The sequence below is a fragment of the Anas platyrhynchos genome, chromosome 3 (genome assembly GCF_047663525.1).
Source record: "Anas platyrhynchos isolate ZD024472 breed Pekin duck chromosome 3, IASCAAS_PekinDuck_T2T, whole genome shotgun sequence".
NCBI classification, from domain to species: domain Eukaryota; kingdom Metazoa; phylum Chordata; class Aves; order Anseriformes; family Anatidae; genus Anas; species Anas platyrhynchos.
In genome coordinates, this window is record NC_092589.1 from 32,053,738 (window position 1) to 32,069,617 (window position 15,880).

General features: G+C 41.9%; 1 protein-coding gene across 2 annotated transcripts; it reads left to right on the top strand.

Moving 5' to 3' along the window:
• Window positions 1–615: 615 nt before the first annotated feature.
• SULT6B1 (sulfotransferase family 6B member 1) lies at window positions 616–8,268 on the top strand. Of its 2 annotated transcripts, none has more exons than XM_005021850.6 (7): window positions 616–1,248; window positions 3,940–4,052; window positions 4,303–4,392; window positions 5,365–5,491; window positions 6,170–6,264; window positions 6,551–6,707; window positions 7,635–8,268. In XM_005021850.6, the coding sequence occupies exons 1-7, from the start codon at window positions 1,047–1,049 to the stop codon at window positions 7,763–7,765; spliced, it is 915 nt and encodes a 304-aa protein (XP_005021907.4). In that variant the 5' UTR covers window positions 616–1,046; the 3' UTR covers window positions 7,766–8,268. The 2 variants fall into 2 exon arrangements, with proteins under 2 accessions (XP_005021907.4, XP_038033508.2); XM_038177580.2 differs by lacking the exon at window positions 616–1,248 and adding an exon at window positions 1,870–2,160.
• Window positions 8,269–15,880: the final 7,612 nt, after the last annotated feature.

The window sequence follows — 15,880 nt, forward strand, 5'->3', positions numbered from 1 at the left end:
CAACACACGCCATGCCCGGCTGTGCCAATATGTGTCAAACCGTGCTAGGCTGTGTCAACCCATGCTAAGCTGTGCCAAACCGTGCCAGACAGTGCTGAGCCCTGCTGAGCCGTGCTGAACTGTGCCGAGACGTGCTGAACTGAACTGAGCCATGCCGAGTCGTGTTGTGTTGAGCTGTTCCAATCTGAGCTGTGTCAAAGACCTTGCTGAAGTCTAGGCAGACCACACGGACAGGCTTTCCCTCATCCATCAGCAGGGTCACCCAGTAATAGGAGGAGATGAGGTTGGCCAGGCACTTGGCTTTAATGAACCTAGTGGTCCCACATACATTGCGTGACTGCATTCAAGATGAAGTATCCATCACCTTTCCTGGCACCAAGGTCAGACTGACAGACCTGTAGATCCTCGGTTCCTCCTTACAACCCTTCTTACAGATGAGTGTTGCATCAGCAAGTCTCCAGTCATCCAGGACTTCTGTGGATGACCGTGACCGCTGATAGGTGATGGAGAGCGGCCCAGCAATCACACCTACCAAAATGGTAGCAAAACTTCCCCCTCGGTGGTGTTCTTTTTGTTCTGTGGTTTTGATTTCATTGTTTTCTTTTCTTGATTCATGGTATGGAGATGAGTTTATTGTCAAAATCTCTCGGGACTTTTATTACTAAGGACTTTCCTGTGAGGCTCTTTTTTCCTATTAATGTTATTTAAGATTAGTTTTAATACCTTGCTGCTGTTACAGGGCAATTCTTTTCCAATTCTGTTCTCCCTGGTGGCCAAGCTTGCTAGTATTGCTCGCAGTGGGATTTAGTACTAAAGTAATTCCTTCGCTGTAGATGATAAATGGGCAAGATCAACCCAGTTTCTGTTTCCAGAAAGGTGGGAAGGGGAAGAGAAAGAAATGTATCAAATTCTAAAGGTTTTTCAGGAGTAGAGGCAGAGGCAGAAATAATGCCAAGTATTTCTACTCCACCCCTTAAAAATGCCTATTTAAAGGCACTTAACTGCATTAGACCAGCAGTTTCAATCCCCAGCAAAAGGTGATAAGCATGGCTGAGGAAAGGAAAGCCTTTGTTGATGAAATAAATAAAGCACTGGCCAAGTCCGAAGGCCTTTCCCTGAAGGATCTGCTGTTCTCCTACCGGGGGACTCCTTATCCCGTGACAGTGTGCAGTGCGGAGACCTTCCAAGCCCTGGAGAACCTGGAAGCCAGAAGGGACGATCTGGTGCTGGTGTCTTACCCCAAATGTGGTGAATACATTATAGATTACTTTCTGTAGTCTGTGATACTGTAACTAATTAGCTGACACCATGAGGAGGAAAATAACCAACAGAGGATGGTTTTACATTGTGGGGGGATATTGGGCACTTGTAGTACAACCAGAGGCAGCAGGTTTTTGTGCTCATTGTCTCTGTTATGTAGTCTGGTCTACTGTTTTTTAATATGGTTTATGTTTCTGAAGAGATAATATGTTTTAGCATTCACAACTATTTTTGGCTGAAGAAGTGGGAATAAAGTGTGTAGTTATTATGTATCAGTGGGGCAAGATACCTCTGGCAGCATGATAAACTGCATTCTGAAAAGTGTGTTAGTAATGTAATGCAGTGTAATGTACAAAAGCAATACAGTTATGCAGTAGACTCCTTATAAGAAGCAGAAAGCAGCAGGGCACGGCATCTTGCAAAATTGAAGCAGCTTCTTAGCATTATCCTTATATTCAGTATTGCTATTGGTTTTTGTTTGGTGATTGCAAAAATGATAGGCTGTGACATAGTGTGATTTGAAATCTTGTAGTCAGAGGTCTGCAGAAAGGATGAAAGGTGCAATAGGAGCTTTGGGGGGGGGGGGGGGGGAACACAACAAAAACAGCAGCCAACCAACCAGCTGATTTTGATCAGTGTTATAAATGTCTTGTGTGAGATGGTTGCTTATAGGAAAGGGATGGGTTTTGTCAATCTAGGAAATCATTTCCAAGTGTTTCTGCCTTGAGACCCAAGCAGCAGAAACATAGGGTTGTCAGAGAAAATGTGGGTCCAGGAAAGGATTTCAGTACAATAACATGGTAGCTGATGCACTCAAGTTGGTCTCTGATCAGGGGGCCCTTAACCAAGGTCTCATCCAGCAAGGTGAAGAGCACATACTGTTCCTGTGGTTTTGGCTTGGTAAGTTCTGATCTGGAAAGAAACTGTTGCATATTTAGGGGCTTAAGAAGTAAGCTTGTAGTGTTTAGGGTAAATATACGGCAGCTGTGAGACAAAACACTGAGCCAAGAGAAAGAGAGGGCAAATACAGAAGAAGGGAGCTGATGTAAAATGTGAAATATGTATCTTTGTTGTAAGGAACCTTTATTTCTGCTGGTTTTGAGTCCAGGGTTTTTGCTGGACTGTATAAGGACAGGCCATTGACAAAGCTTGGCACCACAGCTTTGTCTCTCGGGGCTTTAACAGTGTCCTCATTCCTTTTAATTATTGAGGACTATGAAGGTTAAGTTACAGTGAAGTCTCGCTGTATGAAATGTTTCCTTCAACTCAGGTGTGTGCAGTGGAGAGGAAAGCTCTGACTGATGCAGAGACACATTGATGAGGTGGGGCTGCAGGCTGACGGAGCTCCTGGATGCCAAGCTTCCCAGGGACAGGTCGTGCATTGAGAAGCCAAGATGGGATTTAGAGACTAAGACTTTTAGGTTTATCAGCTGTAGCTTTTGTTTAAAATAAAATCAGTGTTTGTGCACATGCAGTTAACACTGGGCAGATGGAGACATGGATTATAGAGACTTTTAATGCTTTTGGCATTGGTCTTTATGTAAAAGGGAGATTGATATAAATTATATACATCACAAAATGTCTTACATATAAATCTTATGGTATTTGGTGGTATATAAATAAATTCAGGTGTATTATAAGACATTGCATGCTGTGTACGCATTGCACACACATTACTGTATGAATAGGACACAGTCCTGAGCCACTTTATGTAACATCGGGTGGAAGAGCTCCTTTCTGAGAATAACTTTCAGCTGCATGCGTGAGCTTAACGCTGTTTGCATCCTGTGTTCCCTGTTAGTGCCTCTGGCAGCTGCGTTCACAGGGGACTAACAGCATGCCGGAGGCTGAGGCAGCTCCGCAGCTCCATCCCCGTGGCCCCAGCGGGAAGCCTTCCAAGTCCCTCTGCAAGGACGTGGGGAGGGTGCCACACGCGTGGTGAACACGCCGTTCCCTCGCTCTGTCCCACCAGCAGTTGGTGGGGCATCCACAGAGTGAGGTCCCTGGGAAGCTGAGGAAAGCAGGCAGCACAAAGCAGCCGCAGGAGGGCATGGAGCTGGCCATGGAGGTGTGCTGCCCCAGCACAGCTGGTGACCGGACAGCCACGTGTGGGGAGGCTTCGCCACGAGATCCTTCCCAAAGGGTCTGGTGGGTGGCAGCTCCTCCGGCATTCTTCTGGCGTGCACTTTATGGAGACAACAACAGGCACAACTGGGGTGGTGGCATTGCATTGATGACTCTTTCATCCTTGACCCAGTGCAAGGAGGGAGGGACAGACACTCCTCCATTGCAGAATGAGCAAAACTCCTTGCTCACTCCTTCCTTCTCCTACCAAGATCCTTCCCAAGTGTTTCTCCATAAAAGTCAGGCAAGCTCCCTTTATTGTCTGTCACAGATTGCTTTATGACTATATTAAAAAGATACTGAGTGCATCATTAAGTCAGTTCTACCCCCAGTGCTTTCCACATATCAATCGTAAGTGAGCCAAGAAGGTCACAGCTAAGAAGCCATTGAGGATCTCATTAACTGAAAACATTATTTTGTTTATAATCTTTTGAGAGCTTTAGTATTATCTGTAATTTGATGACTGTCTATTATGCTGAATTAAGCCATGTAATGAGAAGGCTTTGAGATCTTATATAAGGTTTTTTATTTTGTTCTCTGGGTTTCTTGGTCCAGGTGCGAACTGGCTTATCCAGATTTTAAATGACTTGATATTCACCACCATCCAGACTAAACCTGTAAGCACAGAACTACCATTTATTGAATGTGGAGATCCAGATAAATACCAGGTTAGTGAAAAGAACCTACTGAACCACTTAAAGTCTCTTGTTTTCTTTCTCTCCCGCACCCCCGCATGCAAGTTATTAAAATGAAGTCATGCAGCAAGTAAAGATATTTCTCCCAAGAGGGGAAAAAGGATAATCTTGGATGACTAATGCCTTTTGATTAGGTTCTGCTTCACACTGGCAACTCTCACAGATCACTGCTGCACTCATGTAATAAGCCTGTTCTCACTTATTGTTCTGTTTATTTCTAAAGAGGATGAAGCAGATTCCATCCCCAAGGATTTTGGCAACGCATCTGAATTATGATTGCCTCCCCAAGTCTATTTTCAAGAACAAAGCCAAGGTGGGCTTTTTTTTTTTCTCTCTCTGCAAGAACAAGCCTAATTTTTCTGACGGTACCAACATGCAAGAATAATTCTCTGACTGCATCCTTTTCTTGCACCCATGCAGGTGGCATTGAGGAAAAGCAGCTTGGAGACAGTGGGAATCTCACTAGTCCTGGGCTGGCTTAGCACCTGCTGTAATACAGTAACCCTAGGGGTGCATAAACAAGAACAGATCTAGAGGCTGTGAGAGTGCTCAGAAATGGCAGGGGTGTCATGCTTTTCTTTCTTATGCTGCTCTTTTCTGTGTAAAACAATGGTTGTGGATGGGAATGAAGGTGGCAGCAGTATCTCTGGGACACTGACTGTCTCCATGCAGAGCCATGCTGTTAAAACTTCAATATTTCTGGTTCTCAGTCACTGAGCAATGGCAGGTACATAGCATTTAGGAGATGTACCACAGAGGAAGGGAGGAGTTGGTTAAGGAATGAGGGTTTTATCCTTGTTCCATTAATATTTTTCCCTGTTTTATGTATAACATGTTTTCAGAAGTGTTTACACTTCTCTGAGGATTGCTGCCTCATAGGATTTCAAGTACATTATTGCCATGCTTTGAAAAATGGGATATAAATGTAGCAGCTGTGGTTTCCTGAAGGAGAATCAAACAGATTTTTGTAGCAAGGGGCTGGCAAATGTTTCCTTGCTATTTCCCAGGTCTTAGGTAGTTATGGGATAGTACTCTCTGACAATATTACATTTTTTTCCAGTTGTTCCTTTCTACAATTGCTCCATAACATAAGCAAATCTTAAAAGTGATAAGTGGTCTTTATTATGACCACATTATACATTTATTCTCAATGCCTTACCTAATAGTGAAAATATTCTGTAGCCTCCAGTAAGTTATTGATTGCAGAATGTTTGGTTATACTTTCATTTTGGTTGCCAGGGGAAATATGTCACCTACAACTGTTGACCTCTTTCTCCTACTCCAGATACTAGTGCTGTTTCGAAACCCTAAAGATACAGCTGTTTCATTTTTCCATTTCCACAACAATGTGCCAAGTGTCCCCAGTTACAGCTCTTGGGATGAGTTCTTCTCCGAGTTCATGAATGGAAAAGGTATTGCTATAGTTACTGAATGTAGCTGAAGGAGGAACAGAAGAAAATATTTAAAAACAACTAAATGGGACCAGTGGGAAAACATCTGTCTCATAATTAGCTTACTGGTGGCCATACCTCATGATAAAGGAGGCAGCTGAATGCCAGAATGGGGAGAAAGTCCAAAATATACTTTGCTTCTGGGTATTTTGCTCTTCCATGCAAGTGTGCGGGAGTCTCCTGGAAGCTTGATAACAGTATTGGGCTGAAATTATGTCACCAAGTGATGGAGGAAATGCTACAGATCTGAAATAGTAATGGAATGACAGTTTGTTGTCTTTGCTGTTTCCATGTAGGAGGCCAAACACCTCATAAGCAACCCAAATTTTAGATTTAGACTGATGTCTAACTTTGGCTTTTAAGAGTTATCTTTAATGACAATATAGAAATGGAGGGGAAGCACGGAGGAAATTCATATTTCTGTGCAGAAGCCACTTAAATTTACATTACACTTACAAAAGTCCAGTGGAAGTCTCCATCATTCTGTTGTACAGCAAGGTACCGCAGAACAGACAGGCTGTTCTGTTTGCTTGCGTAGATGTAACTGATGGGTAACAGAAGGTGGTTCTTCAGTTAGAGAGAAATAAGTACCCAGTGATAAAAGAAGGTCACACTGATGTTTTTTTTGCTTCTTCACAGTTGGCTGGGGATCTTATTTTGACCATGCAGTCACCTGGAACAAACACATTGAGGATGAGAATACCATGATCATAACATATGAAGACCTGAAAGAGGTAAAGCAGGCACTGTACTGACAGGCAAAACAGATCTGAGTCTGTTCCCTGAAAAATTGCTGAAATTAAAAGCAATAGGCACAGGTTCCTAAAAGAGCAACACCAAGTATCTGTTTAGGAACAAGTTGAGTCTGGCTATATGAAAGCAGAGCTCCAATATGATGTAGAAGACATACTGTGAAGGAAGATATTGTTTGTAGATGATAGCTATACACATCCCAAGTGGGTAGCTCCTTTGTCAGAGGAAGCAAATTATATGACTCCCCTTTCACTGCATTGTTTTCAGAACCTGACTTCTGGTGTAAAGCAGATAGCTGAATTCTTTGGATTCTCCCCAGCGGCAGAGCAGATCCAGTCTATTGTGGACAGGGCCGCTTTCCAGGCAATGAAGGACAAGGCTCAAGAAACTCATGGTGCTGTTGGCTCAGTTCTTTTCCGCAAAGGTAAATTTGTTTACAGCAAACAAACAGCGTATTTTGCAAGGTTGGTGAACGGTAGCACTGCAGTTTGGGCAGACAGGAATTTGGATCAGTAGATCCTTAATCTTTGTGCATAATTTTCAGGGCTAGAAGTTAAGGAACATTGACTGTGCTTCAGGATGGTATCACTTGATTTCATCACAAGGGCCAAAGTTATTCAGTAAAGCCCTGTATAATGTGATTAGCAGAAGTGCCCTACATGTAGCACAACCTCCAGTCATGGTATGCAGTGAGCACCAACTAAAACAGAGAAGAGTCTTATTTTGGCTTCTGTGAGTACTGGAGGTATCCTGGACAAAGTGCTTCCACAGATTTTTCTTGGATTTTCTAAGTAACCCTTGGTATTGCGTAGAAACCTCACTCAGCACGTTGAATCCAGACACTGCACAGGTTGAGCTGTATCTTTTAGCCATGAATCAGGCTAGAGCTGCAGACTCAGAAAACCTCAGGCCATGGACTCTCCAAAACTGGATCAGAAGTAGACTGCAGCTTAGGGCAATGTCTGGTTACAGCACACAAAGCTCTTGCTGTTACAAGTGACATCTTTGAATGTTCAGAGTTCTTTTCACGTCTGCTGGTTTTGTTGCTAGTACTCTGCAGCTGCACAAAGCAGACCAGTAGCTTCCTATGTCCCCTTTATGTTCATATTCTGTTGAGGACATCAAAAGTAAAGCAGCAGAATATATTCTTGGGTCATAGACTCTTTTTTTTTTTAAATTTAATTTTTGTTGTTTTTGTTGTTCTTAAAAGAAGAAAAGTGAAAGAAGGAAAAGAAGAAAGAAGAAAATCCTGAAAGAAGATGAGACGGGATTTTTTTGTTTGTTTTGTTTTAAATCATACTCCTTGTTCCTTACTGTCAAGGGTATTATTTTACTTTTCTTTATGTTCCAGGTGTTGTTGGAGACTGGAAAAATCTTTTCACTGAAGCTCAGAACAAGGAAATGGATGCCAAATTCAAAGTGTGCTTAGAAGGAACCAAGCTGGGAGCAAAGTTAAAATATGATGTGTACTGCAAGGCCTGAGAATCTATAGAATAATCTTGTGTCCAGACAGCTTTTCATTCACTTTTATGAAATCAAAGAGAAATCAGAACAATACTTGATTTGAAACTTTTGTGTATCTGTGCAATTGCAAGCCTGTTCGTGCTGTCTTGCACAAGCAACCCTCACTCATACAGTTAGTATATTGACTGTACCAGCTTCTCTTAAATGACCTGTGGTTCTTTGGCTTCACTTGTTTTTTAAAACTGATTTTTGTCATGATTTCATGTTACTTAGTAGAATCCCGCGTGAAATATATATGTAGTATTTGAACATGCTGAAATCACTGGGAATATATTCAGTATGTCAGAAGTGATTTTCCAAGAGATTTTTTAAAATAATAGTGATGTTTCTTGATTTTTAGATTTGGAAGTTCATAATATTTCAATTTAAAGTGAAATTTCAAAAAGTTTTGTTGGGTTTTGCCACTTTCTGTGTGTAAATAAATGTGAGAAAAAAAATAAAGGAACTCAGGTAGAAACTGACTCCCCCTTTCACCACAAATATTTATCTTTCTTTTGGTAGTGTGAGATCTCATCCTGAGCAATTGAAGGAATAGGGAACTTGGACATGGAGGTTGGAGTCCACCTTCTGGTGGTGGCTTGTTTTGCTGCTCACCCAGGGGAGAAATTGGGAACATGTTGAGAATATCTGGTTTTGTACATGTGATTGTCAGGAGGACTCTGGAGCACTCCAGAGAAATCATTTTGGATGTTAAGGAGGTGAATGAAAAAGTTCCTGTCTGGTAGGAATGTGAGTAAGTGACTTCTTCACAGCATCAAGGCAGGAGGGTCAGTAACCATTTGGTTTGCTTGGTGGAAGAAGGGTCTTTTTAGATATGAGAAAAGGAAGTGTGCTACTTGCATAACACTGGAAATACTTTGCATGATTGTCTAGGTTTGTCTAGGTTACTTTATGTCTGTAGATGTGAATTTGCTTTTGAAATCTACAGCTGTGATAACAACCATTTAAAATCAATAAACCAAAACTGGGGTACCCGTGAGGATTGCAGAGCAAAACAGAACATACCAAACCAAACCAGAATGAAGTGGGTTAATACCAAATGAGCAAAAGTTTAAAGTTGATGAAGCTTCCCAAACAAATCCAAGGTTCCATGTAAGTCCTTTGTAGATGCTGGGGGGGGGGGGGCGTGAAGCAGTTGTATTTGTCATGTATTTGCCTGAGGTGTAATAGGCCCTGCTGGAGCAGTAGGTTAATGTCACTGCTAAGCAGTTAACAGAAGGAAGTTCAAAGGATTCTGGTTGAGGATAATGTTGAAAAGGGAGCACTATTCCCTAGTAAAGTAGGTTGCCTGAACTACTAGATTAGTAACAGCCAGCCTATCTGTTTAAACTGCCATCTTTCTCTATTTAAGATTTTCATGAAGTATCCCAGGGCAGCTCAAGAGGAAATCCCATCTCAAGATGCTAAATAGACTACTCTTAAATTATTACACTCTTGGACCAGCAAGGTTATTTAAGCTAAGGTCGCTTAGCCATCTGAGGGAATATTTTATAGATGGCATTCTTATGTTCTTTCAGTCTGAGTTGCAGACTCTTCTCAGTATGTATTCACATATTCATTAATTACCGTCTCTTAAAAGAGCATTAAAGAACAGTGAGTAGAAGACTATTGAGTGTGAGGGGCAGCTAATTTGTTTGCAGCTTTCTGTGTGTTTTAGGTTCTGTTCTGTTAAAAATGATGCGGTAGGAAGACACAGAAGAAAGGTAAATGTCATTGGAGAAAGGGAAAATTTGTACCTCCCTCAAACACATTCAGGATAGAAAAGCAAAGAAACATTTTCGGATGGTGGTATTGAAGGTCAAATTCAGTGGCCCAGAGTGCTTATGGCTTTTAACAGCAGCTAAACAAAACCAAAACAAAACAAAACACAAACCCAACAGAAAAATTGAACTCCATACTGTGGAAAATCACTAGGCACACATATATTCTTTCAGCCATACATATAGACAGCAATTTTGATTTTATATTTTCCATTTATATTTTTTATTTTATAAATGTTTTCCCTTTTCTACTTTTTATTATGGTATTCAGCAGTAAAACTTTAAGTGGTATTTTTGACAAACAGCATTTAAAGAATGTCAGATCATCTACCTTTCAAAGAAGAGATATTTTCACTCCCTAACTACAGTTTTTGATTTTTTTTTTTCTGTATTGGTGACCTTTTTCACACTTACTATTTTTTAGCAGTTGTAAGCATTTATGATATCTATATTATGGTAACTGCTAAGCGCTAATCTATTAGTATTTTTGTCACCTCCGTTTCCCATATGGGCTGCTCGATAACAATCATAAAGCAGGAAAGTATATTAAAATGATATTGCAAAACAGAAATTGGAGGTCTTCTTGGAAAAGAGAAGCATAAACGTATCTTTTGCATGCAAGAAATGGCTCCCTTGCGTGTGTTCAGGGTGTCAATAACCCAGCCAAAAAGGAAAAGAATTCTGGTACTGAGTTGTAATGAAGGTAAAATGGGATCAAAGCAGACAGAACTGAGCTCAATTTTCTCATTTACAAAATGCACGCATTTTATATTGCAGCATTATACAGTACATTAATTGGAAAGATAATTAATGCTGAATTACAGTGGAAGTGCTCTAAAAGTACAAGGCATGTATGACATCCACAGGAACATCAAATAATTCTTTTCTGTGGGTAGACTGGTTATTAGACTGGATGCCAAATGGATTTATAATGAAGGGGGATGTGAGACAGTCATACCAATCTTGTTATAATAGCAAATGCCTGGACTTGTATTCTAATGTTGTTTCTTTAGGAAAAGCCCTAACACTGATCTAAATTTTGTCTGAACGATCACCTTTGGTGATTAGCACCTTCTGTTCTGCTCTTAACACACTGCAGAGCTTGGCAACATACACTGATGGTGTTGAAATGAGACTGATCAGTGGTTGTTCTGAATGTTGATATTGTCAGGACTGATGCAAAGGAGAGAAATAGGAAACAACATTATGAATGCAAGCATACTGTGTCAGTGCTATGTCTAGCACATTGCTAAGGCACCCTGGTAAAATGTTATTTACCTTGTTTTTGGTAAAAGAATACAGTTGTCACGACTTGCTGTCACACTTTGGATAATATGACATAATTGCTGATAAAATAGTGTATAGGTGTTTAGTATTGGCACAGTTTAAGTTGTAGCCTGTTACTTCAGTCAGCCATAACCTGTTTGTTTTGGCTGTGTTAGAAAGGTTCTTTAAGACCAGATCTTGTGGGTCCAAGTTAAATGACGGAGCAGGTAATGAAGTGACGATACTGAGCCTTTGCTCTCCCTGCTTTCCTTACAAAGCTGTTCAGGTGCTAGAAGAAGAGTATGGTAGGGAGGTCAGGGCAAGGGCCCACCATCCTGTGTGTTTGGTCTTCTCATGCCAGGTGTTTGGCATCACCACCCAGCTTTGCAGCCAAGCGAGAGGCAGCTGGTGTTGGGAATGGCCTGAGTACTAACTTCCCTTCTCCCAGCTTCACAGAAACATAACCAGTAGAAATGTGTAGGTGTTGTGCTTAGTCTTACAAATACTCAGTTTGCATCTGAATGGAATGTTTTTCATAAGAACATTTGGCTTCTGCAAAACCTTCAGAAGCTTGAGGAAGATAGAAAATTATTCTTTGACTATGCTCAAAATATGAGGCAGTCAGGAAATGAAAGGAGGCTGTGAAACTACTGTCTTGGGAGGGTTGTGTACTTGTGAATAGTATAAGCTTATTGACATATGCCTGTTGGTCTCCAGTGAGTTCCCTGCTGCTTTGCATTTACAAGCCAATGAAGCTGTTTTCATTACTACAACACTCATTAGCGTTCCCCCAGCAGGTAAATAAGTCATAGTTTCATTATTGTGTATTTCTGCTATATCCGTAGGCAAAATATTTATATCCGGAGGAAAAAATTAAATATGAGATAATCTTAGACCTTGGCCATGTCCCACCAAAACTAAAATAAAAAGCCTACCAAACAACAACAGAGAAACTACCAAAACCAGTTAACCCCCCAAATGGGACACTTACAGCCTTCCTTCTTCATGGCTTTTGTCAAGGCACAGACAGTGTCTGAAACAGTTTCTGCAGATTTCCAGACCACACTTTGCTTTTGTCCTTTGTGTAAGTATTTTCTGCCATGTACATTTTTCATTTTTCAATGCAGTCCACCCTCTTTTTTCCTTATGGCATGGAATTATTTTTGTTTTCTGACTGTTACTTGTTCAGAGAACTGTTTCCTTTTCTTATATATATACACATATTTGTTTTTCCTTTTCTGGTGAGCTGCTGGGTTTGTCTTGCCTTGTAACTTGCGAGCTCCTGTGCCTTTGGTATCAGACGCAGGGCAGCCAGTTATGCATCGCTGTGGAAACTTTACCAAAATGTTTCCGTACCGACAGCATCCAAATAGCCACCTCACATGGCGAGGCTGTAAGGAGGTGCCCTGGCTCAGGTGGCTGGGGTGTTGCTCGGTGAAGTCTGCCTCCGCTAAGGTAGCATTGAACAGTTGGCTAGAACTTTCTTATGAAGGGATTTTAGAGGAGGGGAAGTTAATTGGAGTAGGAAAAAGAGTAGTGGTGGAGATTGGGTTTCCCTGCACCTAACCTGCCCTGAAGTGGGGTGGGGAGCTAAGCAGTGCCACCTCCAACGTGAGCCCTGAAGCCCTCACTGCCCCAAGGGAAGGTTGTGAAGGGAAAAAAACATTCACTTCTCCTCAGGAAAAGTGGAAAAGTGGGGCCTTTTGTGGGGGAGAAGTGGAGGACAGCAGCCAGAGCCCAGGTGTGTGCAGGGCAAGGGTCGAGCTTATGGCTAGCATTAACACCAGCGGTATGCATGGCCTGCGGAGAAATTGTTCAAATTTTCTCTTCTGGGCTGACACTATATGGTCTACTCTTAAAGGTGAGATAAATTGTTCTTTGTCTAAAAATATGTTCAGCTCTGAGCCCAATAGTGGGGCAAATATGAAGGAATCAGTTCCCCTCTAGGTGACCCAGGCCTGTTGTGCAGGCTCAGGTGTGAACGGTCACGGGATGGTGGTGGTGGGGGTGGACCTGTCCCCCCACCTGCAGCTCTGCCGGCTGTACATGTGCCATGGGTGTCTTCCCCACACTGCCAGAGGTCACCACGCAGGGCAAAAAGCCTTTCGAAAGCTACCTGTGGAGTGATGCCAGTGGGAAATGCGTGCACGTTGCAGAACGTCATCAGAGAAATGAATGTGTACAGGCGTTGTGGTTTGTTCAGTCTTCCCGTTGTCATACCACGGAGAGTAATGCTCAGGGTGGAGGGGTAAACAAGGCAATAAACAATCTTCTGCAGTTATCAAATGTGAGTTTCTCTGTGGCATTTAATTGCTTTTGCAAGGCATTTTATGCCTCTCTGGCCCCTGTGCCCTGGCTATTGCCATTTTAAATAAGCAATCTGAAGCACAGGAGACAGAGTGTACATTTTCTACGTGAGTGATTTCAAAGTTTCAGTGCAATGTGGGATGGGTCCTCCAGGGCTCTTTCTCATTGCGTTTTTCACTGACAATGTTTTAAATAGTTTACAGAATAGGGCCATACAAGTGCTTTGTCCACAAATGAATTGTGTGCTGAAAGCCCAAGGGCAAAGGAAGAGATGAAAAATGCATTAATATGGAAAGACAACTATGTAATGCAGTGGAATAGGTATCATTATTAACTGTTGTAAATACAAAGCTATTTGCCAGCATGACAGACTTTCCAGAATAGCAATAATGGAAGCAATGGTAGTTTGTTTCAGAAGGAAAACTGTTCAAAGTTCAAAGTTGTCAAAACCATTGAGAGTAAAAAGAAGAAAAGAGACGGTGTTAACTAGGGTACAGGGAGGCTGCTGCAGCCTTTTTGTAGTACAAAAGTGAAGATGAATGCTGATCTACCAGAGAAAAATGGATATCAAAAGAATCAATATGGCAAATTACATTCATTGAGTAAGGAACAGTTCATCTGGAAAAAAAAAGAAATCAAATCAAACATGGCATCTGATTGTAAAAGAATGAACATAAATACAGAATGAATTGAAACAAAACAAAACAGAAAAGTTAGGCTGAAATCCCTTTGGGCCAATTGAGCTCCTCTTGCCTACCTGCCCACAGATTAAATTTGCATGAAATTTACATTCATTTACATAAATATACATGAGGTTCTGTTTTATGATACAGTGGTTTCCAGCACATCTCCCTCGGTGTAGGGGGGACAAGGACACAAGTGCTAATGAATTCTGCTGTCTGTACACAGCCGTACCCTGCTCTTTGCCTCTGTAACTCACGTGTGGCAGCAAATCTCTTTGCTGGTGGCTCCTCTGTATGTCACACGGCCACCCTGCTGTCTCCTGTGCCAGTGCCAGACTTTGCTTCCCGAGCACAGGAGCTAATGAGATGCTACAGCAGGTGAGCTTAAAGAGAAGAAAGGAGCTTAAAAGAATTTTTCCTCTCTGAAAATAAGGAAATATCTTTTTATACATGGTGATGACAACCGTGTAGAAGTGTCACTTTCTTTTTTTTTTTTAATATATATATATATATATATTTGTATCTCTGGAGCCTAAAGGGATGCCAGAGCTCAAGAGGTGCTTTCAGGCTATGTGTTCCCGCTTCCCATCTGTGCCTACCTCTAAGAAAGCCGGAAGGTGGTTTTGCAGATATGCTAAATTCTGCAGTCTTTTCCAAAAGTTAGCTGAAGGTGATGTTCTCCTTCTGCCACTCCCCTTCAGTGTGTTGGATACTGTGAACCTTGTTCTTGGGTGCTTTACCTCTTGTTCACTGCTCAGGGGACTCCAGCTTGCCAAGCTGGGCTGTTTGGCTTGTAGATCAACTGTTCTGGATTTCCAAGCCAAACAGCCCAGCTTGCCTTGAGGAATCTACTGAGGCACGTTTGTGGTTTATTTACATCCTTGGTTAGGACAAAGAGCTCTATAGTCTTGCAAAGGCAAGAAGCTCTTGTGCATTTGCTCTGGGGTGCTATAGGTATGGCCCCAACAATGAAACTGTCTTGATTGACTCGTTGTGGCGTGGCAAGAGCATATTGGCTTGCACCAAAAAGCTAGTGTGTTATTCTGTGGGCTCTGGAGGGAGTGCATCATCTCTGTTTTCTTTCTCATGAAGTCACAGGCTTTCCACATTGTGTCTGTTTTCACTGAAATGCCTGCATTGACTACATTTCTTCACATCCATGGAAGAAAAAGCCTTTGGGCTCTTCACCCTGCCTGGCAAGGGGCAAGTTGCATGGCAGGCTGGTGTCCTGGCAGTGCCAGCATCTCTGTTTGGGGGCATTTGGGAGGTGCTGGGCAGCAGAGAGCCACTGCTGACACTCTGCAGCATGACCTGGAGGATAGCCAGAGCCTGCAGCATGGGTACACGGGGCTCAAGCTCCCCAGCTTCCAGCCATGCTGCCAAGCACCACATCGTGCCCCCACATTCAGCCAAGGGTGAATGCACATCCACTGGGCACACTGTGGAAGCAAAGCAGAGAATGAGTCTCCTTTTTGGGGTAGTCCTGAAGATGGTGGCTGTTATTTGCATATTTAAGTATTGATACATGTGGCCACTAATCTCTTTAATGGGAAATCTGAGTCTAATTTGATTGCATCCTGGGGTGGCTCTACATAAATCACTTCCTTTTAGAAAGGGTTGTTTAGGATCAAATGAAACACTGTATTGCTGAGTTTCGCAGACTTTTGCTAACTTATATGAACATAATAGTTATTTGGCATTTAATTATGCATGTGCCTAATCCAAAGCAATATGGGGTTTTTATATGGATAATTGGTAAGTTGTCATGTAGGTGGTTTCTCTAAATGGCTTCATAGCATTTAGAGAACAAAAGAAATTGCACATAAATAATAGGTTATTAGAAATAAATTGGTACACATTTATTCATGGCATCAGAAATGGACAATTCAGCTCACAATGGAATTCTTCAGAACACTACAGCTGCGGTATTTGCATAAAATAACATCTGAAATTTACAGTTGACTTTGTTTCCCATTTACAATGCCTTATGTAATTACTACAGCAGTCTTCTTGTGAAGAAATCCATTATAATCTGAGTTGTATTCATTCTGATGCTG

What these genes read in the sequence shown, in the direction of transcription:
- SULT6B1 (XM_005021850.6), top strand. Translation starts at nt 1,047, where the DNA reads ATGGCTGAGGAAAGGAAAGCCTTTGTTGATGAAATAAATAAAGCACTG. An exon ending in GGTGTCTTACCCCAAATGTG is followed by an intron (nt 1,249 to 3,939) that starts GTGAATACATTA and finishes TTCTTGGTCCAG; the next exon opens with GTGCGAACTGGCTTATCCAG. An exon ending in CTCAGTTCTTTTCCGCAAAG is followed by an intron (nt 6,708 to 7,634) that starts GTAAATTTGTTT and finishes TTTATGTTCCAG; the next exon opens with GTGTTGTTGGAGACTGGAAA.